The 17034-nt window shown below is 36.0% G+C and overlaps 1 protein-coding gene across 4 annotated transcripts in view; it reads left to right on the top strand.

The window, feature by feature from the left end:
- The window catches only part of ralgapa2 (Ral GTPase activating protein catalytic subunit alpha 2), a 789870-nt gene that overhangs the window by 625709 nt on the left and 147127 nt on the right, over positions 1-17034 (top strand). For all 4 annotated transcript variants that reach the window (XM_051925541.1, XM_051925545.1, XM_051925542.1 and 1 more), the window contains one exon: positions 1298-1456. In XM_051925541.1, the coding sequence (XP_051781501.1) occupies positions 1298-1456 (159 nt within the window). The remainder of the gene's footprint in view (positions 1-1297; positions 1457-17034) is intronic.

Genomic DNA, 17034 nt, shown 5'->3' with positions numbered 1-17034 from the left:
ATTCACAAAATGGTTAAGACATGTATTGCAGTCATCATCTGAGAGAAGCAAACCATGCTAGGGAGAAGGTGTAACAATATTGTTAATGGTATTGAATAATACCTTGGGGTTATTTTTGCTACGAGTTAAGTGATTGGCAAAATAAGAAGACATAGCCTCTTTTACTGATTCATTATAAAAGTAAAGTAATTCTTTAAAATGTTTATGGTGAACATTCAAACATGTAGACTCCGATAGATGCTTTGCTTTCCAATCCGATAGATGCTTTGCTTTCCAACAGGAGCTTTGCATACCACAAGTAAGATTGTTAAAACAGTGTAGGTGAGAAATAGCAGAGTAGCGACTAATTTTATAAGGGGAACCTTATCGAGAATAGCCTTGCAATGATCATTAAAAGAATTAACAACGAGCTCAACATTATCATAAGAACCAGACAAATTAAAAAAAACCAAATATATATACATAATGAAGAAAATTCAGATATAACAGAGTCATTAATGAAGCGATTAGCTTTGTACATAGAGTAGAGAAAGACTCTGAGCTAAATGAGATGTTAACAGAGATTGACTTATGGTGTTATCTTTGACAACTTGCACAAAAGTGAAGTTACTTTTAGTGACCATAAGTGAACCATTTGCACAAATTAATTGATGAGTTCAAAAACCATTAAAGGGCTATTGCAGATGATTTGCATACATAATTTTATTAATGGTACAAATTGGTAGTGTTTAAATTCTATATTATACAAGTGTAAAAGAGTTTAAGTATATGTTATTACTCTCGTAGCTTTTAGTGATAGCTGAGAAAAAAATTTTATGTTTTGTTTTCATGCAGAATAGATATCAAAAAGTTTGATATAATGCATGTTAGTAGAGACCAAAGCCTTACAACATTCAACCATGTGAAAAAACACCTATGTGGGGAAAAATAAAGAAAATCTTATGTTACTTGTGTTGCATATCCACATGTCAGTTATTCAGCTGTATGCTCAAAACATGCAAAACACATGCTTTTTTTGTAAAATATTTTTAAATATATACTTCTGCAAAAATCAACATACAACGCCTTTTTGAACTTTCGATTGGAATCTTCACCAACGAATGAGGTGGAGAGGCAGATCTTCAATATGGTAGTGGTTACTTTGACAGGTAATGCATTTTAACAGTTTTAAACATGTTTCCTGTAGCAGTGTAATGTTATTTTAACAATGGCTTATAAAGAGTGCAACATAATTGAAATTGTAAATGATCAAAATTTTTATAAACTATTAAAATGGTATTCAATTTTATTCTTTCAGCTTCGTCATTTGGGAAATGATGAAGTTCACATAGTATGGTCTGAACACTCAAGGGATTACCGAAGTGGTATTATACCAACAGACTTCGGTGATGTACTTATAATAATTTATCCAATGAAGAATCATATGTTCTACATACAAATTATGAAGAAGGCTCAGGTATGTATAAGTTAGTAGTGAAGAATTACATTTGAATGTTATTTTTTCTTCGTAGTTTGGTACTTTGCTAATTAAGCAAGTTTACCATACATGTTATTTGGTATTATTATGTAACCTTCAGTTCCCAACACATGACCATCTGATAAGCATAATCATAATGCAGTTATGTATGTAGCTAAAAAAGTATCTGTAGATCAGGGGTCTCCAAGCTTTTTTCCCCTGAGAGCTACTTTTACAAAATGAAAATGGCCGAGAGCTACTCATGTTTTCTAACATTTATTCTCATATCTTATTTCAAACCAAACAAACTGTAATAAGTTTGTTTTGCCTGAACATTTACAAAATGTTGGTGTCCACAACTCACATTTTGCATTAAAACATCACAAAGAAAATTTTGTTCACCTGCAAGTGCATTTTGTACAGTATGTCTGTATGCATTTTCTAGTGTATCTCACACTATTGGATTAAAACATGAATGCTGTCAAAACAAAGCAATGCAATTCCAAATACACAGATATTCTTTATTCCTTTGACATTTTGTCACATGTCACGGTGTCACTTTATTCACATGTCCAGTTGCATGTGTGATGTGTTTTTTAGTTCGTCAGATGACTGGCACTGAGGTGTATGGTGGATTGGAGCCACTGAGGTTCACTCTTATGGAGTCATTTAAATGTTCGTCTGTCAGTCTTGGTCTGAACTTTCATTTCATGACATTCATGTCAGACTCACAGAGGTGTGGAGACCCAAACAAAGCAGACATTTTCAGAGATGCTTGGTGAAGATTCTTCTAATTATCTGGCTCTGCTTAGCTCCAGAAATGTGGAGAATGCTGTTGAGACTTTAACTGCACATTATTTTGAAGGTTTACTAATATATAATACCAGTAATGGAGCACTACGCGATAACTTGTAGTGAATCCACTTGACTTGAGCATTTCTAGTGTTCAGACTCTTTCTCTGTAGGTTTAGCATTCGTTTTACTTAAGAAATTGATGCGCTTGCTCCTTCCTGAGCAGCTCTTCTTTTCTCCACCCTAGCGGCCTGATTCTTCTCTTCTTCTGTCATCATCTTTTCGCATTAAAACTGATTAAGTCAGTGTTTGTGTTGCAATTGCTTAGTATGTTTTCTTTAATTTTTCATTCAAGCTGGCACTTAAGTCTTCAATCTGCCTAAAGCATGATTTAAGATATGAAGAGGTAGGTGAAGTGACGGCGAAGGTGCAGGGAATGAGAACAGTGCCCGTGCAATGCACGGCTGCCCTGCTGGTTGATTCTACAATAAAATAAAATAAAAAGAGGAATAACCTTGGAGGTCAATCATCACCCCGAAAGCGGATAGTAGACGTCACATAGTATATGTGTACCAAATTTCAGGTCAATAGTTCAAATGGTTTGCAAGCTACAGGTGATTTAAAATCCTGAACAGACAAACGAACAGCCATGGTAGCGTATTATATATAAAGATATAAAATCCAATGTCTGTCTGTCTGTCTGTCATGAGAGAACTACTTAACGGATTTAGATCGGGTTTTTTTCTATAATTTGCTTGAACATTCCAGTTAATTTTGTGACTATGTATCATAGTTCACTTGCGGTACTGATTTATTTGTGCGAATCCATGAGAGATGTAGCAGGCCGAGGGGAGGGGCCTTTCTCACTTACTTGCCAGCTTCGGGGCGTATTCTTTAACTCCACTTAGCTAGCGAATGAGAGAACAATTGAATTCAACTTTGTCTGATATTTAAAATAAAGTGTTACTTAGGTCTTGATGAGTTTGAGTCCGGATATTCTCTTAAGTGTACGCCACATTGAAAAGATAGATTGCAATTCAGATTGTGGATCGTGATTGTGTGTTAATAGGATTGTGATATGATTTTTTGGAAAGATCACCCACCCCTAATTTGACTGATCAAGTTTTCAAATTTATGGACGATTCATTAACCCTTTGGCGAGCTACTTGGAAAGGGGTTGCGAGCTACCGGTAGCTCACGAGCAACGTGTTCGAGACCCCTGCTGTAGATAGTTCTTTTCTATATTCCATAGAGTTTGGAGTTTATAGAGCATCTGTTTCAAAATAAATGATTAACATTAATTTTCAATCAAATTTTTCAGTTATTTCTGATGCATTAATTTATCTGTTATTCAAGTAAACAATTTAAATAGAAATGTTTATTGACATATATTTTTGCACCTATGACATTTTATTCATTCTGAATTTACACAGAGATATTGAGGAATTCACAGAGAAAAACTTACTGTTGTAAATTGTTCAGCCATTGATAAATATTCATCCTTGACCTCTGCAGTAACACAACAACAGATTATACAATAAGTGGTTTATCTCCATTACAAAGAACCATCTTCTTACCTCTTCTTTTCTCTTTTTTTATTTATCGTTTTCATTAGTTACTGGTTAAATTCAGCATATTAAGGATTCTTTTTAGGTATCAGCTGATTGTGCTGCAGTAGTACTTTGCATCATGTTTTATGTCATTATCTTAAGAAGACTCATGCTTTAAGAGATGCAGCATCTGATTGTATGTTTATAGTACTGTATATTTAAAGTGCCCTGTGTTCAATGTATAGTAACATTCTCTATTTAGGTGTTGTGAAATAATCAACTTTAACACACAGAAAAAGGTTTGGGGCAGCCACCCGTATACTTAATCCCTGGCTGCAAAAGGGCAAATATAAGCAGAGTTGTGAACAATTTCGAGTCCAAAACAGAACTGAGTGGAGGTAGTCTGGCGTTTATAGTATGTTGGCATAAGTGACGTCATCTGGGGACCGGAACCAGAAATGACATTCTTGTAGCTAGACCCAGGCAGAATTTCCTGTCTTTGATCTGCAGAAATATCAGAGGAAAGATTAGTGCACCCCACCGCCCCCTGGCCTGGCGTGGAATTACCTTTGATTGGTTGGTCCCTCTAGCTGCCTTCCATGTGAAAGTGTGTGACACGACCCCCCCCCCCATCGGGTTGGGTGTACCTGGCCGAGAGGATGTGACACCAGTAGATGGCATCGGCATTGATTTGCAGGACTTCACTGTAATAAAAGACCAAAAACTTGTATGGCTCTAGGTCTAAAAACACCTCGTGACTCGCGGGTTCGAGTCCCTGTGCAAAGCCATCCATCGTAAAGGTACATGGTTCATCACCAGGGTGAACTCAGGGCCCAGAGGGTAGTACCTCAGCTGAATGATCACCCACTTGATTTCCAAGGCCTCCCGCTCCACAGCCACATACCTGATCTCCAAGTCTAGCAGTTTCCGGCTCAGGAACATGAGACCTGTGTCCGAAGCGTCCATCTGGAGGATGAAAGGCAAAGAAAAGTTAGGGGCTTTCAAGCTTGGAGCTGAAGTAAAGGCCTGCTTTAAGTCACCAAATGCAGCCTCTGTTAGGGCATCTCATACCACATAATTTGGTTTCCCCTTCCATGTAAGATTAGTCAAGGGTGCCGCTCTTTCGGAAAAATGAGGTACAAACCGACGATAGTAACCCGCTAATCTGAGAAAGGCTTGGATCTGCCTCTTGGTTTTCAGACAGGGCCAATTCAATATGGCATTGAATTTATAACATTGTGGTCTTACTGTACCCCGGCCCACCAGGTAGCCTAAATATATGGCTTCAGTTTACCCAAAGAAACATTTCCTTGGGTTTATGCGAAGACCTGCTTCTCCTAGTGACTGCAATACAGTTTGTACCTGCTGTAGGTGTTCCTTCCAAGTGTTGGAATAGATGATTACATCATCCAGGTAGGCAGCACTGTATGAGTTATGAGGACATAGCACTTTATCCACCAGATGCTGTAATGTCGCGGATGCCCCATGTAACCCAAATGGAAGGACATGATTCTGCCAATGTCCATTAGGGATGCTAAACGCTGCCTTTTCCTTTGCGGAGTCTGTTAAAGGAACCTGCAAGTACCCCTTAGTCATGTGAAGAGTGGTCAAGAATTTGGCTTGTCCTAGCTGTTTGAGGAGGTCATCAACCCGCAGCAATTGGATATGCATCGAATTGGGAGACCTGGTTAAGCTGACTGAAGTCATTGCAAAATCTCAAACTCCCGTCAGGCGTAGCGACCAATACGATAGGACTGGACCAGAGACTATGACTCTCCTCTGTTACACCTGAAGCTCCACTTCAGTTCTTTTTGCTACGGGAACCCAAAATGGGCAATCTCAGACTATCACTCCGGGTTTTGTCACAATGTCATGCACAACCAATGAAGTTCAACCCTGTCTTTCATTCGCTAACTCCAGGACAGACAGGATAACTGTTTCCAGCTCCTGTCCTTCCATGGACTCAGCAGATTTACGAGATATACCAGTTCGCTCAGTCCATGATTTGTTTTTGTTTTTTTTTACCAAATAATCAAAGAGACCCTTCCTTTCCTTAATTTCATAGGAGCCTTGACAATGTCCCAATAATTTAGAGTGAGAGGTAGGAATGGGCACCATAATATGATCTCCCTGGCGGAATTCCCACAGAAAATTTGCGCCTTTTCCATGTGAGATTTAAGAATGGGATGGATTTTAGCAAATTATGTGATTTATTTTAATATATTTGTTGAAGGGAGAGCATCCTGTTCCCAGCCTTCCTTTAGAATATCTAATATACCCCGGGGTTGACGTCCATACAGCAATTCAAATGTTGAGAACGCCGTGGAGGCTTGTGTGACTTTCCGATATGCAAAAAGGCTGAGGGGGAGGAGCTGATCCCAGCTCCTTCCATCCTCTTTGACCACCTTATGAAGCATTTGTTTTATGGTCTGAGTACATATGGAGGTAGTCTGGCTTTTGGCTTTTATAGTAGGTTGGCGGAAGTGATGTCATGTGGGGTCCAGAACTGGGGTCCTCACAGGTGGCGCAGTGGTAGTGCTGCTGCTTTGCAGTAAGGAGACTGTGGAAGATTGTGGGTTCGCTTCCCGGTTCCTCCCTGTGTGGATAGCGCTTTGAGTACTGAGAAAAGCGCTATATAAATGTAATGAATTATTATTATTATTATTATTAAATGACATCTCCAGGGCCGGACTCAGGCAGAATTTCCCGTCTTTGATCTACAAAAATATCAGAGGAAAGGTTAGTGCACCCCGCCACCTCCTGGCCTGGCATGGAATTACCTTTGATTGATCCCTCTAGCTGCCTCCCATGCGCACGTGTGTAACAGTGTTTATCAATTGCTCATTATAAAATTGGATATTTTGGAAGATATTTTGTGAGTTGTATTGTACATATATCTGAATCTGGTATAAATTAGATTAAATACAGTACATCCAGGTATTTACAATTATCCTTTATGCTCTCCAATTAGTTTGCCACGTGTGTTGTGTTAAAGTGATTAAAATAATGGTAGAAAGTTAGTCACTGCACATTATGACTATCTAATGTTTGTTTTTGGGCAAAGTAATGTCTGTTTTGTGTCTGTTCATTTGTATATCTGTTGTCTTTCTTTAGCTGTAGTGTTCATTCATTCATCAAGAAAATCCATGTGCACTGCAACCAAATGTTTACTAGTTTTATGATACACCATGTTATGAATATATTTGATAACACATCATCCTCTGGATGGGTCTGTGCAGGAGACCTATGGTACAAGGGATGCTAAGGATCACATGGTCAGTGATTAAATGAAAGGAATAATGCAAGTTATACTGAAAGGATAATCGACTAGCACTCTCGGGTCACATTTTATTTTAGTTTTATCAGCACCAGAAGGTATAGTGAATCAATCAATGAATCAGTAAATAAATAGATTTTTAAAGGCTGGTGAAACTCTGAGCCTTTTGTATTCTGTTGCGTCAATGTTTACATGTTTTACTCATTATATTTGTTCATTTGGCTGTTTGTATCCTCAATTTGCTTAAAAATTCAGAATTAGAATGTTGTATTTTAATATTTACATTTGCAGTCTAGTTAAGACGTAACTTGGGTACTTTCTCCTCTGCCCCAGATGAATCTCATGAGATGATATAGTTTTGATGATATATAATTTTGCCACTTCATGGGGAAAAAACAAAAAAATTCTCAGTGTAGCAGCTATAAAATCTGAAATATTAAGCAGTAAAATGTGAGAATTAAAGCAGGTGAGTACATGCCTGACAGATTCTCATACTGCTAAATAGCATGAGACCTCTGCTCAGATGTTGTTATTGTATTATTAAATAAAATGTTTTATTGTATATGTATCAATAGATAGTAATAGCAAACAGTTGTTCATCGTATAGAAAGAAGCTGTTTGAACCATATTGAGGGAAAACTAGACTTATTTAGGAAATTATCAAGTTTTATTGTTTAAGAATCTAACAATTGCATTGCATTGTTACTTAAGTACTCTAAAGTAGATTGATTTCAATATAATTTTAAAGGGCATGTATTTTAGAGTAGAAAATTATCCTGCATTTTCTGCATTACTAATTTTATCTTACATATTGTTTAATCACCATTTAAGAATATGTCATAAGGTATAATCTGCATGCTTTGTATCAGTTAAGAAGGTTATGCCATGTGGAAAATGTTAGCAGTAGTATATGCCTTTTATATACTTTAGCTATATCTTTTTATATATTTAATTACAGTAATTTTTATGGACACAAATATTTATGAGCTGCATTACAGGTAAAAAAAAAAAGTCTTTCACCACATTAATACATTATTTTTAAAGCTGAAATTTAAAAAAAAATGTATCGTGCATTCTCACTAACAACTCTATCTAATCTCTGACATGAGGTTTTTACTCTGTACTTCTAAATGGAGTAACACAATGGCAGAAAGAATAGTGAATTTATTCATGTGTAATTCACTCTTGATTCATGAAATGTGCTTTTCTTGTGTCTTAATACTGGTATACTAACTCTTTTGTAATCCTTATGACTTTTGTTTGCTCATAAGTTTTTTTTGTCCTTTTTTTGAATGATAATGAAAAATTGATGTCGTTACAGAAATGAATTATTATGGGATTGGACTGTGGTATTTAAATTGCATTTACTAATCAAGTGAGAGGCCTGCTTCCTCTATCAGGTTACAGAATCCATGGCAACATATGGCCTCTTGTCTACCAAATGCTTGCTTGTAGGATTTTTGCATTTAAAGAGGCATCCAGTTTAAATTTTAGCATGGCTATATTTGTGTAGCTTTTATTTTAATTATGTCAATATATGAGAATGTATCAATTTAATTTTTTTTTCTTTTGTTACATTTTCCAAATTCTAGTGATATTCATTTTTTGAGAGGTAAATACACCATATGATTGCAGTGGTTTGGAACTATCAGTTCAAATTTTGTTTTTTGATTATAACTTTAAACAAGAATGCAGGCATTGCTAAACCTTATAACATTCTTCAATACATTATACATGAAACTAAACTAACATTCTTCAATACATTATACATGAAACTAAACTGCAGTAGATTTTCATGCATGAATAATTGAAGTTTTACTGTTTCTCCTAGTGTTGAATCAAGTTGTTGAATTTTTTTTAAATTTAATTTTTATTTAATGAAGTGTATTTTGCATAGTGCACGTAGCTTAATGAAAGCCGCTCTTAAACTCTTAAAGGACATGCCTTATGCAAAGGTGCTAATTGTTACTTTATTGTTATTTTATTGCTTTACACTGTCTTATTCAAATTTGCTTGCACAAGTTGTATATGTATATGTAACTCTACATTTCAACATTTTCATGCATTCATCAGTGCCTCAGACATACACCAAAGATATAATGTACTGCTGGTCACAAGTGAGAAATGTCAAACTTTTTCGAACTTTTGAATGCTGTTCGCTCTTTCACTTGCATAGTACTGCCATTTATAAAACACTTGCACTACCAAAAGGTATTTAACACATCAACTAAAAAGTAAAGAGCCTGAGCAAAGTAATAAAAAAAAAAAAAGACTTTGAGATAAACAAGTATTCTTTTGTGGGGTGTATACTTCCTCCTACAGGAAGTTCACATTAATAAAACTATTGTTGCTACATGTGTTAAACAAAAATAAATAAATATGTTTAGTCCTGCATTTTTCCGTTTCTAGAGTAGCTCTTCACTTTTCTTCTTCTTTTCCTATTAATAATGCTTCATGCTTAAATACGGCAAATTAATTTGGGAATGTTCAGTGTAAAAAGATTCAGAGCCATTAAATCCCAAAACATTCTACTGCATTTTTAAAGAAATGCACTAGGCTGCATTCTGGCATCATCAGTATATACAAGTATTTTAAAACTTGATTCAAATCAATTTGATTATTTTTCTAAAAACATTTTCAGTTTAGCTCAGCATACCATACACTAAGAACATATGTAGTCAGCGCATGAATTGGACACCACATTCAAGCTCAGTTCTTTCTTGGAAATAGCATGGAAGTATTAGGCAGGTGAAGAACACTTTATCTTTACCTGAAAAATAAAGATAATACTTTTTTTGTCTTTGTAAACATGGCATTTTTATGCTTAGCTGTGCATCACTAATCAATTTAGCAGTACAGTAATCCCTCGCTATATCGCGCTTCGCCTTTCGCGGCTTCACTCCATCGTGGATTTTATATGTAAGCATATTTAAATATATATCGCGGATTTTTTGCTGGTTCGCGGATTTCTGCGGACAATGGGTCTTTTAATTTCTGGTACATGCTTCCTCAGTTGGTTTGCCCAGTTGATTTCATACAAGGGGCGCTATTGGCAGATGGCTGAGAAGCTACCCAGCTTACTTTTCTCGCTCTCTTGCGCTGACTTTCTCTGATCCTGACGTAGGGGGATTGAGCAGGGGGGCTGTTCGCACACCTAGATGATACAGACGCTCGTCTAAAGATGCTGAAAGATTATCTTCACGTTGCTATCTTTTGTGCAGCTGCTTCCTGAAACGACATGCTGCACGGTGCTTCGCATACTTAAAAGCTCGAAGGGCACGTATTGATTTTTGATTGAAAAACAAACTCTGTCTCTCTCTATCTCTCCCTCTCTCTCTTTGTCTGCTCCTGACAAAGGGGGTGTGAGCTGCCGCCTTCAACAGCTTTGTGCCGCGGTGCTTCGCATACTTAAAAGCCAAACAGCTCTATTGATTTGTTTGCTTTTCTCTCTATCTCTGTGACAGTCACTGCTCCTGACACGCACTTCTTTGAAGAGGAAGATATGTTTGCATTCTTTTAATTGTGAGACAGAGCTGTCATCTCTGTCTTGTCATGGAGCACAGTTTAAACTTTTGAAAAAGAGACAAATGTTTGTTTGCAGTGTTTGAATAACGTTCCTGTCTCTCTACAACCTCCTGTGTTTCTGCGCAAATCTGTGACCCAAGCATGACAATATAAAAATAACCATATAAACATATGGTTTCTACTTCGCGGATTTTCTTATTTCGCGGGTGGCTCTGGAACGCAACCCCCGCGATGGAGGAGGGATTACTGTATATGCAAGTCAAATATACAGCACAGTCATACTACAATCCGTTTAAATGCTAGGCTAATTTAATAAAGCACAGTATTGTAATAATTGTAGGATATTGCTAATACTGCTGGCAGACTGATTGCGAATATGCTTGCTTCAGTCTTCTAGTAGTCTTGCAGAGCCAGACGTATAAAACGTGAGCCTGGAGACATCTCTTATTGAATTTGGCTCTAAAGTGGGTGGGAACAATTAGATGCTTCCCTAAGTGTGAAATTTCTAAACCAATACAACACCTTATACAGTATGTGTGTGGCTTAGACTAGTGATGGTGATTTAAACAGCAAAGAGCAATGGTGCTCTTATTAACCCTTTCAACAGAAAGCAGATCTGTTTATGAAGAATAAACCTTCTGTAGCTGTGGAAGGTCTCCTAAAAAGACCATTATGAACATTTAAATGTGCATTATGTGTGTGGAGAATACATTATATAGGTAAAAATAAACAACATATTGCAAAGGAAAAACGTTTCTGTAATTTCAGATTATACTTTTGGCATTCAAAGACATCGCTGAGCTAGTGGTAAAATTGAACAATGCACTGCCGCGAGCTGTACATAGTGTCCATCAGTCACAGTTATAATATACTCACTGTCAATGGGACATTGAAAAAAATGGCAGCAAGGTCCACAAAAATATCAACTGTAAAATATGCAATTGAACTAAACAGTGTGCTGTCACACATAATTAAAATGAGGTGAAAAGAACTGCCATTAAGTAAGTTGTTTAATACTTCATTTTTTGTGCTCAGTAAACCTAAAACAGTAAATGTACCAAACTGACATAACTGCATCAGAACCAAGGACTGCATAGCACCCAATGTCTCACTGCACGTCTAAACAGATGACTAAAGTAAGCTATCAATACAGTATAACTGGAAATGTTTTGTGTTTTTATGGGGGTCCAAATGCGAAAAAATTGCTAGAAAAGTAATAATAAAACAAAAAGAAAATGGAGGGAAAGGATTCCCAAATATAGAAGAAGAGCTGGTGATAAAAAATATGGCTACAGTAATAAATATGGCATTAAATAAAAAAGGAAAAATGGCTGATATGGTGAGATACCAATTGGGTACGGAGTTGAGGAAAGTAAAACTGTTAAAAATTATTAACAACAGACCCATTGCTTTTAATATAGCAAAGCATTATAAGATAGTGTCAAAATTTTTAAGGAAACATAGATGGGAAAAAGGAGAGGTAACAATATGGGGAAGGAAAAGAGCCCTGAAAGAATATATAAAAAAAGATGAAACAACGTTTAAAATACAACATTTGACTGAAGATCAAGCAAAGAAAGTATGGCAACAGAACAATGAAAAGGAATTGACAAACAAACAAAAGGATTTGGGCTGGTTAAGCATACATGAAGTACTACCGACAAATGACGCAATGTATAAAAGGCGGGTAGCAAAAACCTCGAAATGTCCCAGAGGGAATTGTATAGAAAGAGAAACATCGGCACATGTGTTTTGGCATTGTGAAAAAGCACAGGAAATTTGGAAGGGTGTATTAGAGAAATGGGAGGGGATCTTGGAAAAACATGATATTACAAAGGAGGGAGTACTGTATGGATTAGTGGGGAATGATTTGAATGAGAAAATGGTAAAAAGTCAATGGAAACTAATTAATATAGTTAAAGAAAATATATGGTGGGAAAGGAATGAACTGGTGATACATAATAAGGAGGTTTCAATTCAAAGACTGTTACAGAAATATGAGAGAGAAGTTAGAGGAGGCACAGAAAATAAAAGAAGATCAACTGAATAAGAACAAGGCATGAAAGAAAAAGGTAAAAACCATTTAACAGAGTAATTTGGAAAAAAAAAAAAAATAACTGGAAATGCCAACTTGCCATACCTGAATTTAGTTGCAGCATTTTATTGCTTAGTATATATACAGACCACAGTCCTTCTGTAAACACTGTTTGCTGCTGTTATGAAAGTAGTCACAGTAAGATATATAAATTAATCATTAAGCATCACTTAACTTATGTTACTGAGCTCTTGAAATGATCACAACAATTTTACTTCTCCGTTCTCTCTCACTGTCAAGTCTTTTATTAAGCTTCTGATCTTTCCATAGTTATTTTACGTATTCATCTAAAACATGACCTTGCAACCCAAAATGTCTGAAGTGCATGGACTAGAGGAAATTGGGGGTGATTTTAGGAAGAACCCTTCAGGCTGAGCCTTTTCAAAGGTGGATTTCACTGCTATACAATACAAACATTTTAGCAAGTTGTCTCCAGATGTACAGTACATTCTCTGCCCAAGAATTATGTCTGGCCTCATAAGACTAGTCTTCTAGTGATAGCAAGTGAGGGTGAGCTTAAGCATGTGTGTAGTGTACAATCAAGTAACAAGAACTGAACAGACATAATAAGTGTACATTTACTTTTAATCGAGTTAAAGTTTAGTAATTTTGTAAAAAAATTTTACCATTGGCAGAGTGGTAGCTTAGCGTTTGTGAGTTTTTTACATGTATTTGTGGATTGATTAGTATTAGTAAGTTTAGTTCGGTTAACTGCAGATGATTACCTGATTTAACACTGAATGCTGGATATGTATCAGTCATACTTCTCAATTACTGAAAAATGTTTAGTCCTTCATGCTCTGCAAAGTAATTAATATCCATCCCATTTTTTCCAGGGATACAGCTTGCCATGCATTTAGAATCTGTATTATTTTTTTAAGGCTTTTAAATGTAAATTTATCACAAAGACATTTTTGCATGGGCTTTAACAAATAACATCCACTCATTTTATTTATTACTGTTCTTCTTCAGCAGATTGTTGTAATCCATTGAAAGATTAGCTGATTTTGCAAACACACTTACATTACCAAGTTCAGGAATGTGGCACCAATTTCACCAGTTTTGTGTGGAAGAGAGAAACCAATGTACACACTCATTCACACCTACTGTATATTAGCAGTGTAAACATCATGTCTGTGACATGTATGTTAGTGAGGGGATAGTAATCTGTTAAGACTTTCATAACAAACAATGATAAGGCAACATTTCTAACCACTGTTAATTACATTATAGATCCTTTTCTTTTTGTAGCTTTAGATACCCATATGTGACAATACAGAGCTTATAAAAAGTATTCACCCCTTGGAACTGTTCACATTTTATTGTTATCACAGGAGATTTTATTTGTTTTTTGGTACTAATCAATAGAAAAAGACTCATTATTGGCAAAATGCAAAAATATTAAGGTTATTTATATTTTATCTTAATATCTTTGCAGATATTAATATCACAGGGATATTAATATTTGCAAAGATGTTAACATGAAATGCAGTAAGAAATATTTTTGTGAAATAATGCAACACTTTTACTAAATATTGCAATAATAGTTCTGAAATATTGCAATACTTTTGTGAATTAACACAATTAAACATTTTTTTGAGTGTCAGGAACAAGCTTCTGCACTTTTTTGTGCAAACTTTGTTTATGATTTAATTTTTTAATTTTAGGAGACATTCCCTGTTTCCGAAAGGAGCGATTCTAGATCAACCCTGTTGTCTGAGCCAGTAGGTAGTGTTGGTGTAATGTAGACAGCAATATTGCTGCATAAATTATATGTTGGCAGATAGATGGAGACACTTTCTTTCCAGAACATATTCATGAGAAAATTCACATTGACCAGGAATCAAATAGTCCAGTCTGTGTGAGAAGCTGCACTTCCTACTGTGTCACTCTCTTCACTTTCATTATAATTGTTTTCATTATTGTTTTTTTGTATTTGATACCAATACTAGTGAAATTTTATATTACTTTATACCTTTCAATATCACAGCAAAAACAGAAATCCCATTTGATGGGTTTTTTGATGGCACTTCCATTATTGAAGGGAACAGTATTGTGCCTTTTTCAGTAATAGAAAAAAAATATACAGTATATATAAATACTTAAAGTTACAACAGCTTTAAAATATTGGTACATCATAGCAGATACTCAACTCTCATTTAAGTAAACAAGTATTGACATTAGTAAATATCAAAATACAATGCACAGCTTGAACTTTAATATATGACAGAGATGAGATCCCCCAGTGTAACACTAAATTAGGTGTTTGATCTTGGGGAGTTTCAGTATAAATAAAGAATGATATTATCATAAAGTACCTGATTTATTTTAGCATGTGCACATTCTACATTTATTCTCACATTTACTGGAATTACTGGATTCCAAAGTAATTCAGGATATGTCCATTTAAACAAATTCTTTAAATCTGTGCTTGTAACAACATTCTTTTAAAGTCTGGTTTGTCTGTGAACCACTCTGTTAAGTTTGTAATATTTGCTATTTTTAATAATTATAATACATTTTATATACCACCTTTCCCACGCTCAAGGTGCTTGCCATGTTTTTTCTCATGTATTTTTGTGCCTTCTAAAGTAATTAATTTATTTCCACAAAATTCTCTGTATTACCGATACGGTAAAAAAGCAGCTACCATTGTGTTTTAAAACCTTTTTTACCGAATTGGTACCAAAGTATCAGTTATTGTGTTAATATTATTGGCAGATGATGTGGTGTAATGGTTAAGGCTTTGGATCTAGGACTTCTATCCTCTTGAGGTTGTGGGTTCATATCCTGCTATTAATACTGTGTGACCATGAACAACTCATTTCACCTGCCATTGCTTCAGTTGGAAAAACTAAAGAAATGTAACAAAGTGTATCTCAAATGTTATAGGTCTCATTGGATAAAGCCATCAGTCATAGGGTAAGTAATAATAATATTATTAGGTCACTGGAGCTCCTTACTTTTGAACATATTATACACAATTGTCCATGAGTAAAACATTCCTGCCACAGATCAATTCATGCTTTTCTGAGTAACTTGGCTTTTGTTAGTAGTCATTGCAAAGCATTCTTTTGAATTGAAATGAGTAATCAGCTATGTTCCCTCTAAGCTGCTCACATTTTCCTGCGTGCTACACAGCTGTTTATCATGCCATTCACACCACCTTCATGTCAAAGTTTAAAAGAGCTGCACAGCTTTTATTGTGTCTTTCATCCTTTGGCAAGGCACCGGTGGCTAAGCCTGGTCAATTACAGTATGTGGTGGTGCTTTGCAGTGCTCAGTACTTCAGGAGGTTGACAGAGTGGACCACATAACCAAGATGAAATCTGGTACACATCTAAGAGTGCCAGTAGTTAACAGCAAAACCAGCACTTGCTTGAGTTTTGCAAAATTTCCTTTTGCATTTCACAACAACATGTCTCTTTTTTTTTCCTGTCCAGGATACCACCCCATCTTCAAATGTCCAACCACCCTTTTGGTTAGTGGTGCTATTCGCTTGTCCCTTCAATCACTTCTGCTCCATCCTTTGTTTGCATAAAGCACGCTGTCTGTTAGCAAAATATTAATAATATCTTCAAATAAAAAAACGTGTTGTCTAATTTTTTTTTCTATGGTGTCAACAAATTTCAATCAACTGTCTTTGAAATTTTGGGTTATTTAGTTTTTCTGTGGGGGTTACCCCTAAATATTAATATATGGAATGTCCTTTTTTTAGAGGATGTCTACTGCGTTAAATGTACCATCTAGCCAAATTTCAGATTTTTAACTAAACAGAAAATAGTGTTTTTGTTGATGAGTGATTAAGTGAATGAGTCAGTCAGCTTTGCATTAAATGTAATAAATGTATGTCCAGCTTATGATAGTGTATTATGTGTGAGTAAATGAGAAATGAGTCCAAGAAAGATAAAAATGCATTGGTAAACCTTGAAGAACCAGAAGTGTTAACATCATTACGTACTATAGCTGTGATTTGTAAAATGATTTAAAAAAATAATAAAATATTGTACTTCAGATGTAATCAGGTCAGGTCAGGTTGGGGAGCATGAACTGGTACAGCGCATTTCTGCACCCACGAAATGAGGAAAGAATTTAGGATCCCAGTTGGCAACCCCCTAGGCAGACACAAAGTCCAGTCTCATCCTCCAGAAATTACCATCTGTCTGCCACAGCCAGGTGTTATGTGAGTGTCCCTTTGGCCTAGTCCTGCTACTCGGGTCCTCAACAATGAGGATCCTGCGAGCCCGATCACCAATGGGTAATTGTGCCACATAGCTGTAGTGCCATAATTGATGCTCCCTCACAATGCAGGTAATGTGCTTCATTAGGGACTCCGTGA

This window comes from Erpetoichthys calabaricus, chromosome 3, assembly GCF_900747795.2.
Source record: "Erpetoichthys calabaricus chromosome 3, fErpCal1.3, whole genome shotgun sequence".
NCBI classification, from domain to species: Eukaryota; Metazoa; Chordata; class Cladistia; order Polypteriformes; family Polypteridae; genus Erpetoichthys; species Erpetoichthys calabaricus.
This window is presented reverse-complemented; position numbering and strand designations above follow the sequence as displayed.